Source organism: Topomyia yanbarensis, chromosome 3, assembly GCF_030247195.1.
Source record: "Topomyia yanbarensis strain Yona2022 chromosome 3, ASM3024719v1, whole genome shotgun sequence".
NCBI classification, from domain to species: Eukaryota; Metazoa; Arthropoda; class Insecta; order Diptera; family Culicidae; genus Topomyia; species Topomyia yanbarensis.
Genome location: NC_080672.1, coordinates 92,627,064 through 92,649,942, shown reverse-complemented (window position 1 = coordinate 92,649,942; position 22,879 = coordinate 92,627,064). Strand labels below are relative to the sequence as shown.

Sequence of the window (22,879 nt, the reverse complement as noted above, 5' to 3'; positions counted from 1 at the left end):
TTTCTCATCACTGGCAAAGTACAAATCCCACAATAGATTAACTAAATGAAAGAATTGGGATTTGTCCCGGTTGTTCTCGGAGTCAACCTCTCCAGTAAACAGCAACTACAAAAAATAATTAAACGAAAACCGACGACATGAAAAAACCAGCACAATAAACTAAGACGGGACTATTTCACGCAAGGCAAATCTAATGCATTCTGGGTGCATCTAAAACGGAGAAAGCTTCATTCCGGGACACATTTGTATTGCTTCTAACAAAGTTTATTTTGAGCTTTTACAATTTTTATTTTTCGTTCCTACACTAACACATGCTTTGCTCATTCATCTAGGCCTAGTCTCCTCTCTTTTCCTTTCCCTTTCCCATCGTTTATCTCCTACATAGTTTTGTAATCACAGTGTGGCGTCTATTTTCGTGCCTCGTGTGTTCTCTGTGTGTGCTTTGTTGCGGCCGGTCAACCACAAAAGGCTCGCTTTGAATTTAGGGTAGCGGCCCTGTTTAAAGTCACATGCGCATGGACAATCACAAAACGGAAACGTGCATTGATTTTACTCACGACCTTTTTACGTTACGTGCTTACTGCATACTGCGGGTGACGACGGAGCTGTTTTTCTGCTGTCTGTCTACCAGGTACCTGTGCCGAAGTCGTCACCCCAGATTCGCTCGACGTGGTACGGACGCCGCAAATTCCGGTCGAAACCGAAGAAGAAAATGTTGGTTGCCGATCTTAGCGTGTCGGCTGGTCTGCCCTGCCAAGGGCGCGGTGATGACGTCAGCGACCCTCTTCCGGCCACGTGTACCGCCGGGAAACTCTGAGAGCTGACGGTGGGGTCAGAAGCTGTCGCTAGCGGTATGGTGTGGTGTGTTGGGCGTTTGACCGTTACGAATCTGTAGAAAAATAGAATCGCACACATGCCGAAAAATAAGAACTTTGCACGTAGGACGAGAACACGAGGTTTACCTTTAGTCTCACAAATACGCACACGACACTGCCTACACTGACTGCCACTGAATGGGATTCTACCTAGCTGTTTGGGAAAGGAAACGTAACGTTTTAGCAAACTGTTAAGGAATCTTCATGTCACTTTGCTACCTTTTTGAACACACCACGACGCGAATTTTAGAAACGGACAACTCCTGCCTCTTCCACTAGTCAGACCAAAGTGAGAAATCTAGCATTGGGAATCCTCAGATTAACCGGGCATTTGGTAATCTTCGTACCGGAACTTGCTTAGCGAAGTTCTTGAAAATCGTGTTCGAATGCACGAAATCCCAAATTGCAGCAAGGGTCATCTTTTTGTAACGGACAGTTTTAATCATACCAAGCCGCTTCCCTCCCACATGACAGAGCGAAAAAGAATCTTTCCCCCGGCACATTGCGTAAGGGTCAGTGGCCTCAATCGGTAGCAAATCTTCATCGTATCAGCGGGTGCGTCGGTAGCAGTCTCATTGGTAGACGAAAGCTAGGAACTCATTTGCTTATATGTATTATTATGCCAAGTCCTATCCTATATGGGAGCGTAGGATACGGTAATCCCAATTGAAGATTTGTGTCGACTTAATAGTCGACCAAATCTTTGAATTCAACTTGAAATTATTTATTCAATATTCATTACTTATTTAACATGCATTTCACAACATAAACATTAATGAACTAAACTTAATATACCAAGACTATTTGTATACAACATTGCAGACAATATTTGTATACAACGCTGCAGACAACCTATAGGAATATATGTACTCGTTACAGGTTCTGAGACTAAAGTTCCAAGACCAAGAACTGACCGCAGAACACGCGATCAACACTGTGGCGGAATGGATGAGCGCGAGAGGCCTGGAGCTCGCTCAGCATAAGACGGAGGTAGTTATCGTCAACAACCGCAAGTCGGCACAACATGCAGTTATCCATGTGGGAGAAGTCGCGATCACTTCACATCGGAGTCTGAAGTCTCTCGTAGTCATCATAGACGACAAACTGACCTTCGGCAGCCATGTCGACTCTACGTGCAAGAGGGTTTCGACTGCTGTTGCGGCATTATCGAGGATGATGTCCAACAGCTCAAAGGTGTGCGCCAGTAGGCGTAGGCTACTGGCAGGCGTTGCCGTATCTATCCTCAGGTACGGCGGCCCGTCCTGGTCAAGAGCACTGAGGGTAACCAGTTACCTGCAGAAACTGGAGAGCACCTACCGCGTGACGTGCCTCAGAGTGATATCTGCTTACCGCACGGTATCACATGATGCATCCTGCGTGATAGCGAGCATGATGCCAGTCGGGACGGTCATCCGGGAAGATAAGGAGTGCTTTGAGCTGCGTGGCATTAGAGGAGTGCGCGAGCGCACCAGGATTGCTTCGGTTGCCAGATGGCAGCGCGAGTGGGGTAACTCCTCGAAAGGTAGGTGGACCCACCGGCTGATACCTAACATATCGAGCTGGGTGGGTAGACCCCATGGGGAAGTTCACTTCCATCTGACACAATTCCTGTCAGGCCATGGCTGCATCCGACAGTACCTCCACAGGTTCGGGCACGCGGAGGTCCCCGTCTCCCCTGACTGCCCAGGTGTTGACGAAACTGCCGAGCACATACTGTTCGTATGTCCTCGCTTCGATGTCGAAAGGAGAGTAATGCTTGACGTCTGTGGCTGGGACACAACCCCTGACACCCTTATTCAGCGGATGTGTCAAGCGGTGGAGAAGTGGAACGCCGTCTCGACTGCAACCACTCAGATTGCCTGCAGGTTGCAGGGTATCTGGCGCACCGAGCAACAGACAACGGGCACGACTAACTACTGATTGGTTAGTTGGAGCGGAACGGGCCGAGCGCGAAGTGAGTGAATGGTCTGTTCATGCTGAGGCAGGTTTGGCGCAGCGACTGGCAACCGCGTAACGGGTAAACCCAGTCACACCGAAGCAAGGCAGAAGAGTGAGTGAATATGCGTATATCGTCGCTGCTGTGCTATCTTATGACAAACGCCATTTTGGGGTAAACTGAGTTAAATATGCCACATTACTTGTATAAAAAATCACTACAAAGTGGCGTTCACAGAATTTTGACATTCTGCTTGGTTACTGAGATGTAGCGAGAAACGTCCTGAGAAATTGGTAATTTTTTGCTTCAAATGACTGTGTCTGGGGATTGGCTCAAATTATCTTGATGCATAAGATGTTTTTATATGTAAAACTATCTGAGAAACACAATGGCATAATCATTTTCAAAACAAAAATGCTCGAATTGTGAGAAAAATGCAATTTTATTTTTAAACTGGAAATATATCATATTTGGCAACACTGTAACCAAAAATAACTATTTTTTCTAGATTCCCTGACTCATTTCCTTCAAAATGCATCTCACCGTTTGTTTATAGACCAAATGAAGCCAAAGATATGAATAAAAGTTAATAATCGATGATTTTTTTCTATGGAAAATTTTCCATGCACGAATATGACACGCCATACAAATTTTGTCATCAATACACACCTATGGCACGTATGAGTGCGACTTTTGTTTACATTTATAGTAAAAACTCACAACATAGTCAACCGATCTTCGAAATATTTGAGATATTAATACAGAATAGATAAAAGCATCAATTGTCTTCTTTGAATTGTTTATATAATTTATAAGATTCAAGATACTCAATCTCAAACTTTAAAAATTGTTTTTCTCGAAATGTGCAAAATGGCGCTTGTCATAAGATAGCACAACAGCGACGATATATGGCTGCCTCATGCCAAGATGGGAAGGTCGTAGCGTAGTATGTTGGGACTTCGCTATTGTTACCTCGTGGCGTGGCAGAGGAGTGAAGGGTGAGCATCCAAGTCAGCCTCACGCGATATGTTAGGGGTGAGCACAAAAGTCAGCCTCACAAGGTACGAAAACGGCGACCACACCGACCAGAAAGGGAAATTTCTGAGAGCCGGTGTGCTTGGTCGAGTTAAATAATCATATGGAAAATTAACTATCTCCTAGGTGCCAGTCCTGCACTCCTTTCCTGAACTAACCCATACCCAATGTCAAAAGAGTCGACAACTAGCAGGATCCATATGTCCCCCACCCAAGTGAATTAATCAACCTGCAATAGGAGCACATAGCGGCCAACCAGTCAAGAAGACTTCCCAACCAATGAGAATGGACCATGCCAGTCGAAGGCTACAGGCCCAGCACCATCTCGCAAAGTTCCTGAAATTAAATGTTTGTTAGTGCTACTTACAAATTTCATTTCAATGGTAGTAAGTGTCTCATTCCCTCTTGTAAGACTCGCTTACCGCTGCTCATCTCTTCCGGCATCGACGACGTCGGTCGACCGTCTCATAAAAGAGATCTCTTTCATCGAATCCTCAATTTCCGTCAATATTTTATCAACATTTTATAAATATTCCCTAATCCTATAATCAACTAAGGCTGTCTGGCGATTCAAATACAGAAACGCTGATGATGCGACCATCAAGAATACGTCAAACAACCTTAATTGACCCCCTTCGACACCAGTTTGACCTTACCAAGCCGTGACGCGGGCGGCGGCGTGAAAACTGCCGAATAGGAGTTGAGAACAGCTTGAAGCAACATCTGATGTTGCTCCAAATGTATGTGATATCCAAGACTGACTTGGATAGTTCCATCAAGCCTAGTTTACATACCATACGTAACTAAACTCACTTTTCTCCATTCACCCACAACAAATAAATTTTATTTTTATAGTAAAATGTAGTAATATACCCAACAATTTGAACGTTTTCAATCACCAGTATTTGTTTTAAAAACGCAAACAGTTACATCTATAGGATGGTTATTCGAAAATCTTTTGAAAAAGTGATCAATGTTCCCCCATTTTACGGTACAAGCCTAAGCACTCCTTGTATTACCACGGGAGACCGTCCTCAGGTGTTCTCATCGGATACTCATAATATCTGACCTTGAATCGCAACGCAGTCAAACAAACCAGCGGAAAACTTATACTATATCTCCAAAGGCTATGACCGACCTTCCCACCCATAACTTGGAGGATATTTCTTCAAACAAATGAATAATCTGGATTCACGTGAATTAGATTTAATATTTTCCTTTTATTCTGGAACATTTGATGGATAAGTGGGTAAATGGTAATGGCTATGAAATGGTTGAATGGTTTTCTAGGTTTAGCTTTAGTAGTGTTAAGTGGATAGTTGAGTTTATGGACGCGTCGAATGCGATTAGGGAACTTTTTACGATGGCTAAAAACAGATGGAGACTAATTTATGCGTTGTTTTGCTTGATTTTTGTTTCTTTTTTTTTCAGTTTTGATAGCTGAGAACAGTGCCCGCTGCATGATGCTGGTTTGTTATCCTTTTTATTGGTATTATACTATTCGTCATTTGATTTAGTCACCGAAGTGATTGATAGCTCCCTTGTATCGAATACTATTTACTTGACTTTCTACGTCATTCTGAATATGGTTCATTGCTTTTTGCAGTATTACTTTTACTGTTGGACAACAAGTTATTTTTGGCTGATTGGTTTATTTATTTTGCTTATTTTTTCTGTTGTCGGTAGCTGCTCTACTGTGTGGCTAATGTTGCATTCAGACAGTTATTTGTTTATTTATTGTATGTTGAGAGTAGTTCAAAAATCAGATTGTAATCAAACAATGGGAATAAAAATCGGCGGGTTTTTACAATTTCTAATTTAAATAAAAAAGTTGCGAATGTTTTGACCGTAGGGGAAAATAATTCCTTTGTATTTTTCTCGACTTTTTCCAACACAATATCAAAACCATAAAATCTATCGATAGGATTAACTGAGAAAAAGTTAAACATTTAAAATAATTTTGTTTTTCTAAAACCGATTCATATGTTGCACCTCTTGTGTGATAAGTGCTCAACTTAGTCTAATAAAATTCGATGCTTTTAGTGATAGTTAAAAAAGTATGATGGGTGTTAGGAATTACAACTTGAACTAATTCTAATATCAAAATTCAGATGTCGCATCAATCACTGGAGAGGCCTTCTGTTGCTAATGGTTCATCGATTCCTTCTACGCTAGAGAATATTTTGTGATGTTCGTTCACTAAATACGCGTCCGGACTAAAAACCTGGTCACAATCTACTGCTCATAATACACATAAAAACTGTACCTCTACTGACTTAGAAATTCGATTTCTCAAATTCGAGAGCATCCTATCTGCTACTGTTCTGGTTTCTCGTTTATTATCGATCGTACTGACTTCTCCCAGTTTGTATATTGTACCGATCCAGTCTTAAACATTAATATTTATTGTTACATTGAAATATATTGGTGTTTTTCACTGTTCAATCGCTACCACCATCGTACGTTTAAAAATTCGATCAAAATCCTCTGCTAAAACTGTAATAGTAAGCGTGTGACCGCCCCCTGTTTCTTATTCATCCGGGACAGACCCTGTTTTTCCCACAATTCCCACAGTCGCTCAAATTCCCACGATCATCTTATCAGCTCATCATTTTCGCGCTAAACTCCTCCATTACTATCGTTTACTTATTTTTGGTATATCACTTACAGATTGAGTGTTTTGGACCGGCAACCAAGTCCGATCCGTCGATTCTAGTCCTGCGATCGCCGTGACATTTCGGGCGTGTGCGGCGGAAGCACCTGGGGCTTTTTCAGGATATGCGGTTTGACCTTAACCTGCGGTTTAAACGAACTCAAACTTTTGGCCTGCTGTTCCTGTGCCAAGGCTGTCACCGCTGCTGCGGATGTGTTCTCAGAAGCTTTCACCAGACATCCACCAGTCAGGTGAAGATCAGCAAATTGGGAGACGAATTTCTGAGTATTCCTCGCTGGAATGGGACTCTTGGCCAGCTCTTTGATTGCAGGTGCAGCAAGACCTTCAGGGTGGCCCTCAACGGAAGATTCTTCAATATGCAGAACCTCATCCGATGTGATTTTGGTAATACCTTCCGCGACATCCTCTACCCTAACGCAACCTCCTTCTTCGATAATCTTCGGAATATCTATCGATGTCGGTGTTTTAAGACTGCTCTCCTGTGGTTTTACCTCGGCCTTCGGTTTATCGACCGGAGGACCACCTTTCAAATCCAACTTGACTTCCTTTTTACCGGTATTTTCGTATACAACCGATTCCGTCGAGAATCGTTCATTTTTCTTCAACGTGCATTGATTCTGAGCCGCAAACCGCTCCGCCGACGTCATATCTTCCAACTCGCTATCCAACGATTCCCGGGAGATACTTCCGGTGCAATCTTTGCCAATGGCCGGCGGTAAATCCATCACCAAGTCCGGGGCTATCCGGTTTCGACTCAGAATCCTCGATGTAGCCAAATTTTGATAAGAGCTCTGTGCGGCGCGCTTCTGCCACAAATCTCGATTCTGCTGGAACACATTCAAAGCCGACGAGCCCGATCCGACCGCTACTAAGCTAAGTTTGTTCTCCGACAAGCTGAAACTTTTCGAATGGTACTTTCTCATTGGTCTAGGCTCACCATTTTCATCGACGTTCCGACTTCCAGCTCCGGCAGCCGAATCCGAGTGACGATTTTTGTCGTCCCCCAGACCCTTGCCTTGGGCCGCTACTGGAAGTGTATCACTGCGCCGGTTCAACATCAACGACGATTTGGTATGTTCGGGTGGATCTCCCATTCCGCTGAGGGCATACCGGAACTCGACGGCATCATCGGGATCGTCGTTGCTGACGGAACTGGTTCCTCCGATACTTTCGCCACCGTCCGGAGATTTGCTATCCCGCTGGACGGTGATTTTGGTCGGTTCGGCGTAGATCGGTTCCGATGGTTTCTGCTGGGGCTGGAAAGGGATAGAGGTTTCGATAAGAATGCGCGGTTGCATAAAACGAACGGTGGTAAATTATTCGACATAAAATAATTAAATGTAGTTAAAGGATGTGTCATACCAAGTGGTTAAAAACATGGTTGCGAAAGAAGAAGTTATTCTAACATTGTGTAACCAACTGATAACGAAACGATATAAACAAAGTGGAAATGTTTCATGCTATAAAAAGAGCATAATATTAATGTTGTTTTATCGCATTTTACAGTTAACGTGGTTCACAGTGACAGTCCTCCACCCGCTGTATACATCATTGAGATTCGCAATATTATATTTTTCTATTCGATTTTTTTCATTTTCAGAGCACTGACATACCTACATGTAAAGTTTTCAATGTGTGTAAGAAATAAAACTGTCGTTTTTAAATATCATCAGCATGTGGCGACTTGCAATAAGCTGGAGTAATGATCGGCCAGCTATCGCTTTGCGAGCCTTGCGTGTGAACTTGGATACAATGGTGACTAACGGATACGAGCCTGTGTGCGTTTCTATCTTATATATCTGTTCTCTGTGAATTTAAAAAATGTGATTTAGATACCATCAGTTGATATTGATTTCGGAGGTCCTCTCACGTCCGGCAGGTTAGTAGGTATTCAACCTACTTCCTTACCGCACCTGTTTCACATTCTAGTGGATCGAATCGTGAAATTTCTACGAACGAGTGTTATTTTTGTGTCTTAGAAACTCAGTCGGAATTCATTGCTCCGTTCTATCGTCTCTGTCGGTCCATGCTTCAAGTGAGTTGTTAATCTTTTGAATATGACTGGTTTGTCTTCTTCAATGCTTAAAAGTGTTTGGTTATGTTGACTACGTATTTCCTTGGTTAGCAGTTTTCTTACTCTCCTACCTTGTGCCGCCAATCGATCAGCGTATTCGTTCCCTTTGATCCCGCAGTGTCCTGATATTCGACAGAACGTCGATCACATATCGCTATCGTTTTCAATTGATTTCTGGATTCGGTGTTTCCGTTGGCCGGTTTCCAGAGCTTTGACCAGCGACAGGGAGTCGGTGGAAATCACGTTTACAAGATCGTAACGATTTCCGCCGACGATACTGAGCATGTCGCAGATAACCTATAGAAGTCTGATGCCTTCTTCACTTACCCCTACTCATACTTTGTACTCTGTTTTTGATTCGTCTGTGTATATCTTGTTGTGGTTCCAGTACTTTTTTGATTTGGTGTTCTACTCTGGCTTTACCAGGGGGTATCTTCTGTACGGATCGTGGTAGTTAGGCTAGTGTCGATTTCTATAGGTTTCTTGTTTCACTGGTGTCTGTTAACTCTGGGCAGCTTTGCTAGTTGCAGTCGCTTCCGATGAAATCCCAATGTACTTTGTTGACTATTTGCGCTATAATGTCGCCACTTCCCGTTGTTCGTTCCATCAATCACAAAATTCACTTGCTACTACCCATGTTAAAAGGAGTACTCCTGTTTCCATATATACTGCATTCGCTGGTGTACTTAGGAGTATGTTCGATGCTGCTCTGACCACTTTACAGAATTATGGGCAAGGCTTTTATCCATACCCTCCCGGTTTAAGCCAGTTACCTCGGTGCGTAGGCTAGTATGGATCCGGGGACTCTGTTTTGCGAGCTGAATTTTTCCGACCGTATTCCTCCTTCTGACCCTTGAATGCTCGATCTTTCAGATTGATAAACTCCTAGATTACTCTTTACTTCCTTTTTCTCACAATTGTCGTAGTACTCCTACTCTGTATACGGTGTTGTGCACCATGGTGATATCTAAGATTGCAATGTCGACGTGCTGATTCTCACCCATTGCTTACTTTATTATCTGTCCTGTGTTCATAAGGTGAGTTCCTGTTCCGTGGCCTTTTTATAATAGTAAGGTTTGAAAAGCTTCAAAAGCCTGGCCTGTAGTGTATTGGCACTGTGTGGGACTCACCTTCGTGCCTAACCACCAAAAACATTCCTTACTCGTTTTTCCCCCTTTTTCCCCACGGAGCTTTTGCCTCCATCCATTACGCCGCCATTCAGTTCCTGTTTCCGTGAGTCATTTAGCTTCAAGCCTTATCCCGATCTACTCGGATAGTCCCCGGCGGTGAACTCACCCTACTCCGACTGAAAGATTCCTGGCGGCGGAATTTCTCTCGGTACCGTGAGCCAATTAGCTCCCATCCATGTCCAGCAGTTCCGGGTAGAGCGTAGCATCCGGTTCACTCGCGTCGCAACAACCCAATGCCTACTCACGAACTATCCGCTAGGGTGTCGATCCGGCGATCCCGGTGAAGCCGAACGTCCGGTTTGCTGGCACCTCGACGACCCGAACCCGGTACTATGTCGCGCACTACTCTACAGGTTCCGCGCGGTGAAACTAATCTACACCGGCGGAGAATTCCCCCGCGGTGGAATTTCTCCAGAAACCCGATTTGTGGTTTAAAGGCGGCTTCCTAGCCGGTGGCACTACTTTGTTGATCTCTTCGTCACTTTCTCTGCAGCTCGGAGAGTATACTCGCAACTACTCTGTTGACAGCATCCTAGATATGCTCGTCGTAGCACATCTCTTCGACGGTATTGTCAACTGGCGCACCTTTGAGCTTCTTCGAGCCTAGGGCATTCGAACACCACATGCTTCGGTGTATCTTGCACGTTCACACACTCCGGGCAAAGGGATGACAAAGCATGACCAAACCGATGCAGGTACTTCCGGAAGTATTCGCGCCTGGACAAAAACTGCGTTAAATGGAAATTCGCCTCGCTACTTCAAGGTATTACTTCGAGGGAGGGCTCGTCATGCTTTCGTCGCGCCTCTTTCTTTTGCTCACGAATTTGCCACAGCTATGTCTTGATCCATGAAATGGCTCGAACCTTGAGCCATTTAACCGTTAAATGCATACTGTTGCCATTTGGACACATACCGAATTCTGTGATATAAAGCCTTAACAAGAGGCATATATCGTATCCATCCAGAAAAATGAGTACCAAGGAAAAATGTATCTCATGTATTTAAGGGTTAACTCTCGACAGTGGCGTAGCCAGGGGGGTTTTAGGGGTTAAACCCCCCCCCCCCCCAAACCAAAATTAATTGGATTGAAAAAAAATTGATGCTGACGACTTTAATTTAATATTCCACAAAATATTTTTGGAAAAATATTCTCTGATCACTACATTGAGAACTGTGTTTAAAGCGTCATGAGAACTTTTGGAAAATTGTTGGAAGGGGATCTTGTAACTTATCTCTTAGCCAAAATCCCATAGTTGTCAAATTACTTCAATGTAAAATAAAATAACTGTCTGAATTATTATGAGCTCATTTTTGGAAAGATGCTTCAAAATATGGATTAGAGACAATTTTTCGAATGGGAATCTAAATTTGAATAGGTAGATTGTATATAAAACATAAGCTTGTTTACCGAAAACTTACATACATTTCAACATTTGCTGAAAATGTATTTTTTTAGATTGTGTAGAGTTTAGACAACAATTTAATATGGTTAACAACAAGAATAACATTTCAGAAACTAGTTGAAAGCTGATGTAATTTTGTCTCTAGCAGGTCAGGATCGGTTTTATGAGCATTGGATTTTTGTTGTATTATCAACTATATGAATAGCCTCTTAGCAGGATGCAATGAATGGCGTACTAAAATTTTGTGTGCTACGTACTAGTACTGCAAGTTGTGAGGTTGACTATTGAAGAAAAGTAAAATTAATGCTCGATAAATTTTTAACGGTCACGATCACATTCATTCGAAACTGCCAAATTTCGATGTTAAGTAACATTGAAGAATTTCAAAACGTAAAACTGTTCATCTGCTGATAGAATAATTTTGACGGTTAATCCTCCTAGAAGTAATTATAGACAAGAATTACTCTTCAAGCAAATTTGGGTCGAGACTTAATGTCTCCAGCAAAGTTTTCGAAAGTGCTATTTCAAACAACTTTGTCAAAGACATAAATATCCCACATATTCAGAGTATCGAAATATAGTAGTAGAAAACCTTTACAACAAGCTATTGTGAAATTACTGTATTTGATAAATCTCTTCTGCGGTAATTAAATAATAAATTCACAACTGGATTTAAAACAAATAATTCCCAGATATTAAAAGGACTCAAAAACACAAAGAGTGATTCCATTTTCAGGAGCTAGCATCAATTCGGCGCAAGCTTAGTCCGCCCACCAAGTTAGTGTCGGATTCTGATGAGATGAAGTCGAAACGCAAGTTTCAGTTCCATCCATCCATAATTTAGTTATAGGTTTTGTGTTCTCAACTCGCAATGATTGTTTCAAACAATTTTATCCGTAGCGCAGAAAAAAATAGTTTTCACCCAAATTTTTCTTCACTAAGAAGAAATATAGCAGGCCCAGTCCATTTAAATCCCTATATGTTGAATTCATGTAGCCTTCATATTTTCAACAAAATTGTTTGAAATGACATTATCAAAAACTTTGCTGAAGGCACCATGTCTCTTAATATTTTTGAAAAATTAATTCATCATAATTACCTCTATGAGAGTTAATCACTAAAATTTCTATATCAAAGCAGGCGCTGTTTTATGTTGATAACTTCCCGAAGTTGTCAAACCTTCAAAGTCAAGGATTATTATATTAGGTGATCTTGAACGTTAAAATTTTTTTAGATCATTTATCCCACTTTAAAAGATCGCAATTTTTGACTTCATTGACATATTATACAAGAAAATAATCTATAGAGGTTTGAAAACGGTTCCATGTTAATCCTTCTTGTTTGTAGACTGGAACGACATCTGTTAGACTACTTATGTTTTTGAGTTTTCAATAATTTATCAAACTCATTAAATTTTAGCATTTTTTTTAAAAAAAATGGGATTTTCATCAAAACCCCCTCCAAACCAAATTTCTGGCTCCGCCACTGACTCTCGACTCTTCTCTTGCGTTTTTGCCTCCATCCATTACGCCGCCATTCAGTTCCTGTTTCCGTGAGTCATTTAGCTTCAAGCCTTATCCCGATCTACTCGGATAGTCCCCGGCGGTGAACTCACCCTACTCCGACTGAAAGATTCCTGGCGGCGGAATTTCTCTCGGTACCGTGAGCCAATTAGCTCCCATCCTTGTCCAGCAGTTCCGGGTAGAGCGTAGCATCCGGTTCACTCGCGTCGCAACAACCCAATGCCTACTCACGAACTATCCGCTAGGGTGTCGATCCGGCGATCCCGGTGAAGCCTAACGTCCGGTTTGCTGGCACCTCGACGACCCGAACCCGGTACTATGTCGCGCACTACTCTACAGGTTCCGCGCGGTGAAACTAATCTACACCGGCGGAGAATTCCCCCGCGGTGGAATTTCTCCAGAAACCCGATTTGTGGTTTAAAGGCGGCTTCCTAGCCGGTGGCACTACTTTGTTGATCTCTTCGTCACTTTCTCTGCAGCTCGGAGAGTATACTCGCAACTACTCTGTTGACAGCATCCTAGATATGCTCGTCGTAGCACATCTCTTCGACGGTATTGTCAACTGGCGCACCTTTGAGCTTCTTCGAGCCTAGGGCATTCGAACACCACATGCTTCGGTGTATCTTGCACGTTCACACACTCCGGGCAAAGGGATGACAAAGCATGACCAAACCGATGCAGGCACTTCCGGAAGTATTCGCGCCTGGACAAAAACTGCGTTAAATGGAAATTCACCTCGCCATGCTTCCTATGGACCCAAGCCGACACGAGTCGGTGGATCCACCATCCTTTCTCCGCGTTGCCCCCACTCTTGCTGCCACATAGCTAACGAGTCCGCTCCGACCAGTCTCCTTGCATATCGTGCATTCCTCCACTGGTAGCATTCCACGTTTTCTGCCAGAGCGATGCAAATGGGGATCACCTCGGAAATTATGCATACCGCTTCCAACGACATCGTTCTGTACGCACTCGGGACAGCAAAACGTGCTTATCAACTTCGTTTGAGTTCACCGCAGCAGGCCAAGCCGGTACGTAATACCTCAGTATTGAGGATGAAACATCCGCCAGGAGACGTCTCGTGCTGCATCTTATTCCTCCAATGTTCGGCATGATACTTGCCAATGCGTTTGTTGTCCTCGCAGCCTTCTTGCATACATAGTCGACATGGCTGTTGTAATTTAACCGATCGTCGACCATCAAACCCAGGTGGTTCATCGCACGCATCGATGGGATAGAGTGTCCCCCGACGCTGATCACGATGTGCTGGATTTTTTTACAGTTGCTGACCAGCACTACCTCCGTCTTGCGATGAGCCATCTGCAATTTGGCGACAGCAATCCAGGTTTACACGATGTCTATCGTTACTGTCGGCAACATCTCCACCTCCTCAAGGGTCTCACTGGTTATTGTCAGGACAACGTCATCTGCAAAACCGATTTCGACCTCCCTGTCCAGTTCCAGTGTTAATAATCTGTTGTACATTATTTTTCAGAGCGTTGGGACGAGTATGGAGACCTAAGGTACTCCATCTGAGACCCTAATCGACCGCTGCCCCATGGTCGTCTCGTACACCAGCACTCGGTTCTTAAAGTAACTTTTCAGAACCTTGCACGAATAGTCCAGGACCTGCTTTATGTGCATAACTACGGCCATAGCCACCCAGCTGGCACTGTTGAACGCGTTCTTCACGTCGATCATTACCGCGGCGCAATGGCGATTACCCCTTTTCTTTTGCTGCAATGCTTTCCGCGCTCGCGATGACTGTGTGGATGGTGTTCACCGTCGAGATCTCTTTCTGAAATCCGAACTGCCTTTGTGACAGTTCGTTCACACTTTCAGCGTAGTTCGTCAGCCTGTTGAGGATGACCTTTTCCAGAAGTTAACCAAAAATATCCAGCAGGCATATAGACCGATACGATGCTTCTCTGGTTTTAGCAGCAATACTAGCTTCGGGTTCTTCCATTTATCTGAGAAGCAGCCTTCGTCCAGGTATTTCTATAGCACTATCCTGAACATGTCCGGAAACCTCAGGATAACGGTCCTCAGTGTCATGTTGGGGATACCATCTGGACCGGGAGCTTTCTTCGCTTTCAGCCCCTCCGCCTCTATAAGGTGCTCATCATTGGAGACACAATTGTCACTGGTATTTCCGCCGTCTGCATCAATGTACGGCGTAGACGTCCATGTAGTAGGGTGCTTCGGGGAAAGACCCTCCATAATAATTCTCAGTTTGTCAGCGCACATTCCAGCTGGCGTCGTTGGACCCTTGATATTGGCATCACAACACGGTAAGCATTACCCCAGGGGTTAGCGTCTACTTCTTTGCAGCAGGTAGGCTTACTAAGCACTATCTCACGTTTAAAGGCGGTCCTGACCGCCCGGAATGTCACCTTACACTCTTCTCTGACTGCCTCTGATCTTGCTCTCTGAATGCGTCTTCTGGCATTTAGGCAGGCAGCACAAAGGATACAGAGTTTTACGTTCCACTAACACGCCGGACGCCGGTAGTTTCTCGGTTCCATTTTTCTTGAAGTCACACGCTCTCGCTAATGTTTCCAACATTTCATCGGAATTCGGAATAGGAGCGAAGCTGTCACCACACAGTGCTTCCACAAAAAGGTCGTTGTCGAAGTTCTTTATTCTCTACTTCCACTCGCCTTGTCTGTAAGCGTGTGTCCTGTTATCCAGCAGTTGGTTGTTCTCCGTGTAAGTTAACAGTCTTCGGTACACTATTTGCTCCATGGTTTTGCCAATACACGACATAAGATTGATGGGTCGGAAATCGTTGGTGTCTTGTCTTCGCAGAGTTTCGCAATAGGGACTATTAGCGCCGTCTTCCATGACTCAAAGAATTCCTTACCATTCCTTTTTGGAAAATCGGGCTCCCCCGGCACCCGCCACCGCTCGTGGCTCAATGGTTTCAACCGACATTTCGTGGATCAGAGCGGGTGCGGGGGATATTCTTTGTAATTTACCTTTCCATCAATTTCTTGAAAGGCCAGCGTTACACTTTTAGCCGGAGTGGGTAGTAAGACAAGTATAAAGTGAGTAGCTTATTACTGGAGATTGGTCGCATTTTCGAAATACACTCGCTTGCATTATATTCACATAAAATCACTTGTGGTGTGTTTGTACAAATGGGTACATCGAGATTTTCAAAGGCGCGTATGATTTCTAATTAATTAATCCAAAATTTCGAGTGGGTAATTACCCACTCGGTTATTTTCGATTGAGTAGTAATACCAATACTACCAACATACATTATCCGCCAGCCCTGATTTCTTGTTGTCTTCTGCTTGCTGGGTTTGTCTTGATGGCAATCTAGATATTTCTGTTGTTCTCTAGGTTCGTGAGCGTTTTTAGTGTGTTTATGATTCTGATTTCCCTGTGCGGGTCTTTTCTCAGTTCGGTTTGGTACCATCTCTACTTTTTTTTCTAAAGGTTTATTTGACGCGACTCAATACGTTAGCACAACTCTTTTAAGTTTTTACAATAAGTAAAAGTATGTTTTATTTACTAAGAATGTGTGTCTGCCAGATCTTGTTGGCGCAGTTTATTGCTGCGTGTTGAGATACTTTTTCTTGGCGGTGAAACATTAATTGCCTTATCCGTCGCAGCATTTAGTCTGCCTTCTCTCGCGTTACCGTTCACATCCCTGTCAGCATCGTTTGGTTTATCTGTAAGTGTCTGCCTGCTTCTTAGAGTTGGCCATAGTAGATGAGTTACGACTAAGTGCTTCGACGCATGTTTTTCTGTAGTGGCCTGTTTGGTTACAGAATTGGCATGTGGGGGTCTGCCCGGGATATGTGATCAGCGTTGTTTGCTTATAGGTTACGCCATCCTTCGGTGATGTGCATTCGATAGTCATGTAAGAAGGTATTGGTTTACCTTGGGAATACCGGTGAAAATTTTTTTTCCAGGTGTCATTTGTAACAGATTCCATTTCTCCGAATAGCGGCATTATTCGTTTGATGTAATCTTCCTTAGTGCGCAGTGCCAGATCATGGATACGAACATTTACCATGTCATTTTACATATACACGAGGATCTTTATTCTGATGTTATTAAATTTGACCTTCTGTTGCATGTAGTTATTTGCAATGAAGTTTTTAACGTGGTTTGGCTGAATGTACATAACTTCCACAAGGGTAAGCTCCATTTTAACTAGTTGTTCCACCTCTTGAACTTATCCCGTAGCACGGTCACTTTTGTTTTCTTTGGCAGACACATTTCACTGCACAGCAGGGGGCAACGATACAGTATTGGTTGTGCACTGGATATGGAACAAAACGCTGGCTTGCTTCACTGGTGCCTATAGCGAAACGATTTTTGGCTTCTGCTTTGTGCGAGGTAAGAAGATAGACTGCTCTCCACTATGTGGTAGCACCTGCCGGACCTTGTATACGAAACGCTAGTGTTGTTTGTTTTCCTTCTCTCCTTGTTTTGGTCGAACCTCAATTGAGGTTGTGTGGATGATATATGATGAGTGTTCTTCTCTTGGAGGATTGGCGAGAGTTCGCGATGTTATTCCGTACAGTTACTTACGGAACTGTTCTGAAACTAATTGGGAGCATCTAAGGGTCTGTTGTGCTGTCCGAAGAGCATCTTTCGTTGTTTTCATTGGTAAGCTAGATGAAAGTCGTTTTTTTATTTGAGTCCACTCGTGAGGTGCAGCATGTAGGGTCATATGTCTCCTTTCATGTAATGATTTTTTGGACGATATTCTGCTAGGTTACTGAACATTGTTTTTCGATACTTATCTGGTGGGAAAGAAAGTACAGAAGGCTCCAAATTGTGGCAAGTATGGCACATACTGTGGGAAAGTCACGGACCGGAAACTGTACACCCAGACGCTGACGAAGCCTCAGAGACATCATGGATGATGAGACTTATGTCAAGTCGAACTCCCGCCAGCTTCCGGAGCTACTGTTCTTCATCGCCCAGCACAAGTTTGATATTCCGGAGGAAGCAAGGAAGCTGAAAGCTTGCCAATAAATACAAGATTTGGCAAGCGATCTGCTCATGTGGCAAACGGAGTGCGCCGTTCGTGACTACCGGTCTACAGAAGTGTTTGCTTCCCCTGTTGAAGCAACACGAGGGCCCTGCGATCTTCTGGCCGGATCTAGCTTCGTGTCACTATTCAAATGTTGTACTGGAGTGGTACAAAGCCAACGGAGTTACTTTCGTACCCAAGGATATGAACCTCCCCAAAGCAACGGAACAAAGGCCCATCGAAAAATACTGGGCAATTATGAAGCAGGCACTACGGAAGCATTCCAAGGAGATCAAATCTGAAGAATACATGAAGAAAAAGTGGGTTTCCGTACAGAAGAAAGCTTACTAATGGGTTATAATTTATTGTCTGAAAGATTAAAAAGGATCAGTCCATCAGGTAATTTTCTACAGCGCTTTTGAGTGATGCAATTCGATGTGGGACATCGTTTATTTCCCCGATCTTCTTTGTTATTACATGTTGATAAATTCCTAGAATACTCGTCACAGTGCGGCCATTTCAGTAATTCCTTTTCTTCTAGTTTTATTTTTTTTTGTTGTTGCTAATTCCTGTGTAAGTCTTTTGTTGTGCATGCCTTCGGTTTTAACCGGCGAACGGCTTGCCAATAGCTCCTTGAGCCTTGTTATCTCATCGCTTATTATGTTGATAATTCGGTCTTTTGATCCTGGTGTTAGTCTTTTTAGTGTTTCTGAGTACGCTGCGTTGTTCTAGTTCTAGTTAGCCAGCGTTCTGGTTTCAGGAAAAGTGATATTTCCGTCAATTTTAGGTTAACAAATTCTCCTTCGATGATTTGGGTTAGGCAACTTTGGCCCCTTGCAAAATGTTTGTAGCCCCAGTTTAAGCACATTCTTTGCTTGCTGATGTGCTTACTTGTGCGCTCTACTCGCATAAAACTGAGACAGCTTTGGTTGTCTTCAAAAAGTGTAGTTGCGTCGTTGTGTTTCTCCAAGATCCTCCAGAAATCTCCACAGCCAAATAAGCTTCTGGCATGATGTATCACCGCGTTATATTAAGCCTCCATGGAGGACAATCTTGAACACGACTGTCGGTGACTGACCCAAGCCACGGGTTCACCTCCGAAAAAGAAAATATATCCTGTCGTAGACTTCTTAGCAGCATCCAAGTAGCCGACAAGCGACCACCCATCTCCAGCAACATACATCAATTTTAGTTCCTTCGTGCCTTTGAGATATCTGACGACACGTTTGGCAACCTTCCAATCCATCTCTGTTTACTACCAGATATTCACACGCTTGCAGCTATATCAGGTCTTCCATTTACCGCAATGTAAACAAAAGCACCTACTAGACTAGAGGGTTGTTATACCAAACGGCGTTCCGCTATTTTCTGGTCTGGTGTAAACCGTGTCCATTGGTATCTTGGAACTATTGCAATCTTCAAGTCCAAACTTTTCAATAAAATTAGGCGTAATCTGCAGCAACTACATACCCCAGAAAATATTTGACCGTTCCGAGACTCGTAACGTCAAACTCCTTTCGTAATGCTTCATAAACTTCGATAATCTACGTTTCGTCAACACAACCAACCAGAATATCGTTGACATAGACGAGTAGAAAAGTAATAGTTTGATCATCACGACGTACATACGTACAAGCAAGGGTCGTACTCGCACTGCTTAAATCATGAAGAGCACGGTTCCAGTAGCGCGCCGACTGTTTGAATCTATTTATCCTCTTCTTAAACCTGCAAACGTACTTCTCCTTTCCGGTTATATCGTACCCGAGCACTTTGCGCATGTATATCTCTTCTTCAAACTTCCCATTTAATTACGCGGTCTTGATGTCTAAATGATAATTGTTCATCCCATTCTTGCCTACTCAAAATGTCCTCAGACGTGTTACCGGTGCGAAAATATCTACATAATCCACACTATACCGTTTGGTTAAATCCCTGCGCAACCAATCTTGCTTTATATTTCACGATAACGCCTGTTTCATTCCTCTTAAGTTTGAAAACTCATCGTAACCTAATCGTCTTCTTTCCATTCGGCAAACGGACAAGATCCCGGGCTACATTTTCAGCATTCGCCTCCATTTCGGTATCCATCGCCTTCTTCCAGTTCACAAACTTTAACGCTACACGATAGTCGGCGGAATTGCTCTTGTTCGCCTCGCATCTCGTTGCAATTCTGCCAGGAAATGGATCATCATTAGCGTCGCCCCAACCTTTGAATTCAACGGACGATCTATCGGCATCATATCCTCTCGGTACAGCCATTTTTTGTGGCGTAGTAAATGGGATTTCAATTCCACTTTCCGGTTTTTCAAACGTAACTAATCTATCCGACGCACAAGTCTGTTCCGATCCATTACCAAGTTCGATAAATTTTACGTCACGCCTAACAGTCACACGATTGGTGGATGGATCGACTAATCTGCTTTTTGATCTAGCTTGGATCGCTTCGAATCTGGAATATGCATCGCATCCGAACACTCGAAGACGAGCAAGGTTCGGTTTACAATGTGTCCAAAGCTCATACGAAGTACTCTGTACTATTCGAAAAGGTAGACGGTTCTGTATGTACGTCGCCGTCAGTGCTGCTTCATCCCAGTACGTTTTGCTGATTCCTACATCGGATAACATGCAAATTACCATCTCCCGTAGTGACCGATTTTACGTTCAGTGATGCCTTTCTTTTGGGACAGTAGGGCGTGGTAAACTGCGGTTTTATTCCCTCCTTTTCGTAAAATTCGCGTAACACGTGGATGACGTAATCACCCCCGTCATCGGACCGAATAACGAGTGGCTTTCTCCCGAAGACTTTTTGCACCCAACGAACATACAGCTCGATTTTCCCGGCCACTTCGCTCTTATGCTTTAGTAGATACACGATGGTGTACCGACTGTAATCGTCGATTAGGGTCATAAAACATCGATTGCCCGATGGAGTTATAGTGTGTATCATTTCCAATGACCGCGTCGTTTTCCGCTCGGTTATCGGGGGAACGGCTTCCGTACCAGCTAACCACTCAGGAAGCATTCGCAAGTAATACCAGTACAACAGCCATGCAAATGAAATCCACATACCAGCTCTTTCATTTGTCGCAACACTTCCGGATCACGACGCCCTACTCCTCGATGCCAAATATGCTGGCACCTCTCATGATGTTCAGTTCCAACCTTCAGTGTTTGTGCATGAAGGCGCAGACAGTAAAGGCTTCCAACTGTGTCACCTACCGCCACGAGTTCACCCGCCGGGCTTACAACGGCACTGTTCAACGCACTAATTTCGCTACAAACCCTTTAGCAGCTAGCTGGCTTGCCAAGATCAGACCGTTGTCCAAATCCGGTACATATAGTTCATTTTTTAAACTGATTTGCACTCTCTCACCACGACTGTTTTCACCGAACGGGACACCTCCGCCAATGCCGGAAGTTTTTGTTTGGTTTCACTCATCAAGAGTTACTTTTAATTCGAAATTTACTTTTGTGCAGTGTTGAGAAGAACGATTTGTCACGCGTCATATGGCACGATGCACCACTGTCAATCACCCAATAGTTTGACTTTATTTCGCCAGCTATAGAACATACAGCGCTGGTTGTTATTGAGCTAACAGTATCACAGTAGTGGTAGAAAGTTACACTAAACTAGATTTTTGAATTTTTGTCATTTCCAAATTAAACAACGGTTCTGGGATCGCAACATTGACCATGATGTGGAAATATGTATCATATATATTAAACCGATCCATGTTTCGATTTCGTTGGTCTCATTAGCAAATCAGAGCTGCTGTTCTTGTGGCACCACACCATTATCCATTTGTTTTCTTAAGAACTTGTATTTCCGTTGTGGTTTTAACGTCAATATGGCACTAAGTCAATGCATGTTACTGATGAGCGGAAGGACTTCATAAACTTCTCATACCTCATTAGTCACAAACCACGTTGTTTGTTGTTACGCCACAAGTCGTAATTCTATTTCAGTAAACATCACATTCATTATTGTATCCTAAAAAATAAAGCTACTAGACAACTTATAGGTATTTAGTTATTGTTACAATGTTATGCTAGAAAAAAAACAACGAACAGTTTTCAGTTGGCTTATAAAAATAATTACCATACACCCTGCTCTTCATATTCTAGGCAATGGGTTTCAATATTAGTCGAAATAGTTAAGTTTTAAGAATAATACCACAGAAGTAGGCATCACAAGAAACAAGCGCTAGCAACTAGAAATGTTATTAACAAACACATCAACCAACATGAAAGGAAGGTTAGTTAGTACATAAAGACTAAAGAAAATTTTATGGTTGTTTTAGAAGAAATAACACAAAACACATAATTAGGGCAGTTTGTCTCTCACCTTATCTGTTTGGACGTGATCCAATTTTTCATTCGGCTTCCAACAAAAGAACACTCTATAAAACGACATGAAATACAATAGAAAAAAAACAAAACGGACAACGAAAAGAGGAAGCGAATCCCGGCTGCTTTTTTGACAAAGCACGAACGTACCTTTGTTTTTCTACCGGTTTCAATTGATGGGGGTGTTATGGAGTCATATTTTTATAACTATTTTTGGCTATTAGTTCAAAGGCTAGCATTTATTTCAAATAATATGGAGTAGCTCTTAACGGTAAGGATCTTTGCAGTCATATTTAATATGACGCTTTTTGTTGTTTTTTTTTTTTTTTTGAAATTGATTAAACCTAGCACTAACTTCACAAACTGGCTACCTAAATGTGTAACACTAGTTTTCTAATCGTAATAGAAGAAAAGTTCAAGTAGACATGGATAGTGACCCAGCCCAGTCCTTGAAGGTTTCAAATGACTAAAGAAGAGTTTTGTTAGTTTTAATTTTAAAAATTTCAACATAAGAAAAATCTCCATTGCAGGAGGTATACTCTATTCATTCAGATACAGTACAAGACTCGAGCCATCTAAAGGAGTGATAAGAAGTAGTACACTAATACACACAAAAAATACAAGCACTGAGCTAAAGGCCACATTCAACTCGCATGCAGTCCTAAGTTGAGCCTAAGATATCTAAAAAAAACCATCAGTGTAATCAGCTGCCACTTAGACTAAACTTGGAGGTAAGATAACGTTTGTGTCATTTGCAAAAAAACAATACAAATGCGTCTAAGCTATATAAATCGCAAGGCTAATGGGGCGACTGTACATAGTACTCGTT

The 22,879-nt window shown here is 43.0% G+C and overlaps 1 protein-coding gene across 4 annotated transcripts in view; it reads right to left on the bottom strand.

Moving 5' to 3' along the window:
* Nucleotides 1-5,046: 5,046 nt before the first annotated feature.
* LOC131690264 (SLIT-ROBO Rho GTPase-activating protein 1-like) overlaps nt 5,047-22,879 on the bottom strand; it is a 417,012-nt gene continuing 399,179 nt past the window's right edge. For all 4 annotated transcript variants that reach the window (XM_058975895.1, XM_058975896.1, XM_058975898.1 and 1 more), the window contains exon 14: nt 5,047-7,776. In XM_058975895.1, the coding sequence (XP_058831878.1) occupies nt 6,559-7,776 (1,218 nt within the window). In that variant the 3' untranslated portion in view covers nt 5,047-6,558. The remainder of the gene's footprint in view (nt 7,777-22,879) is intronic.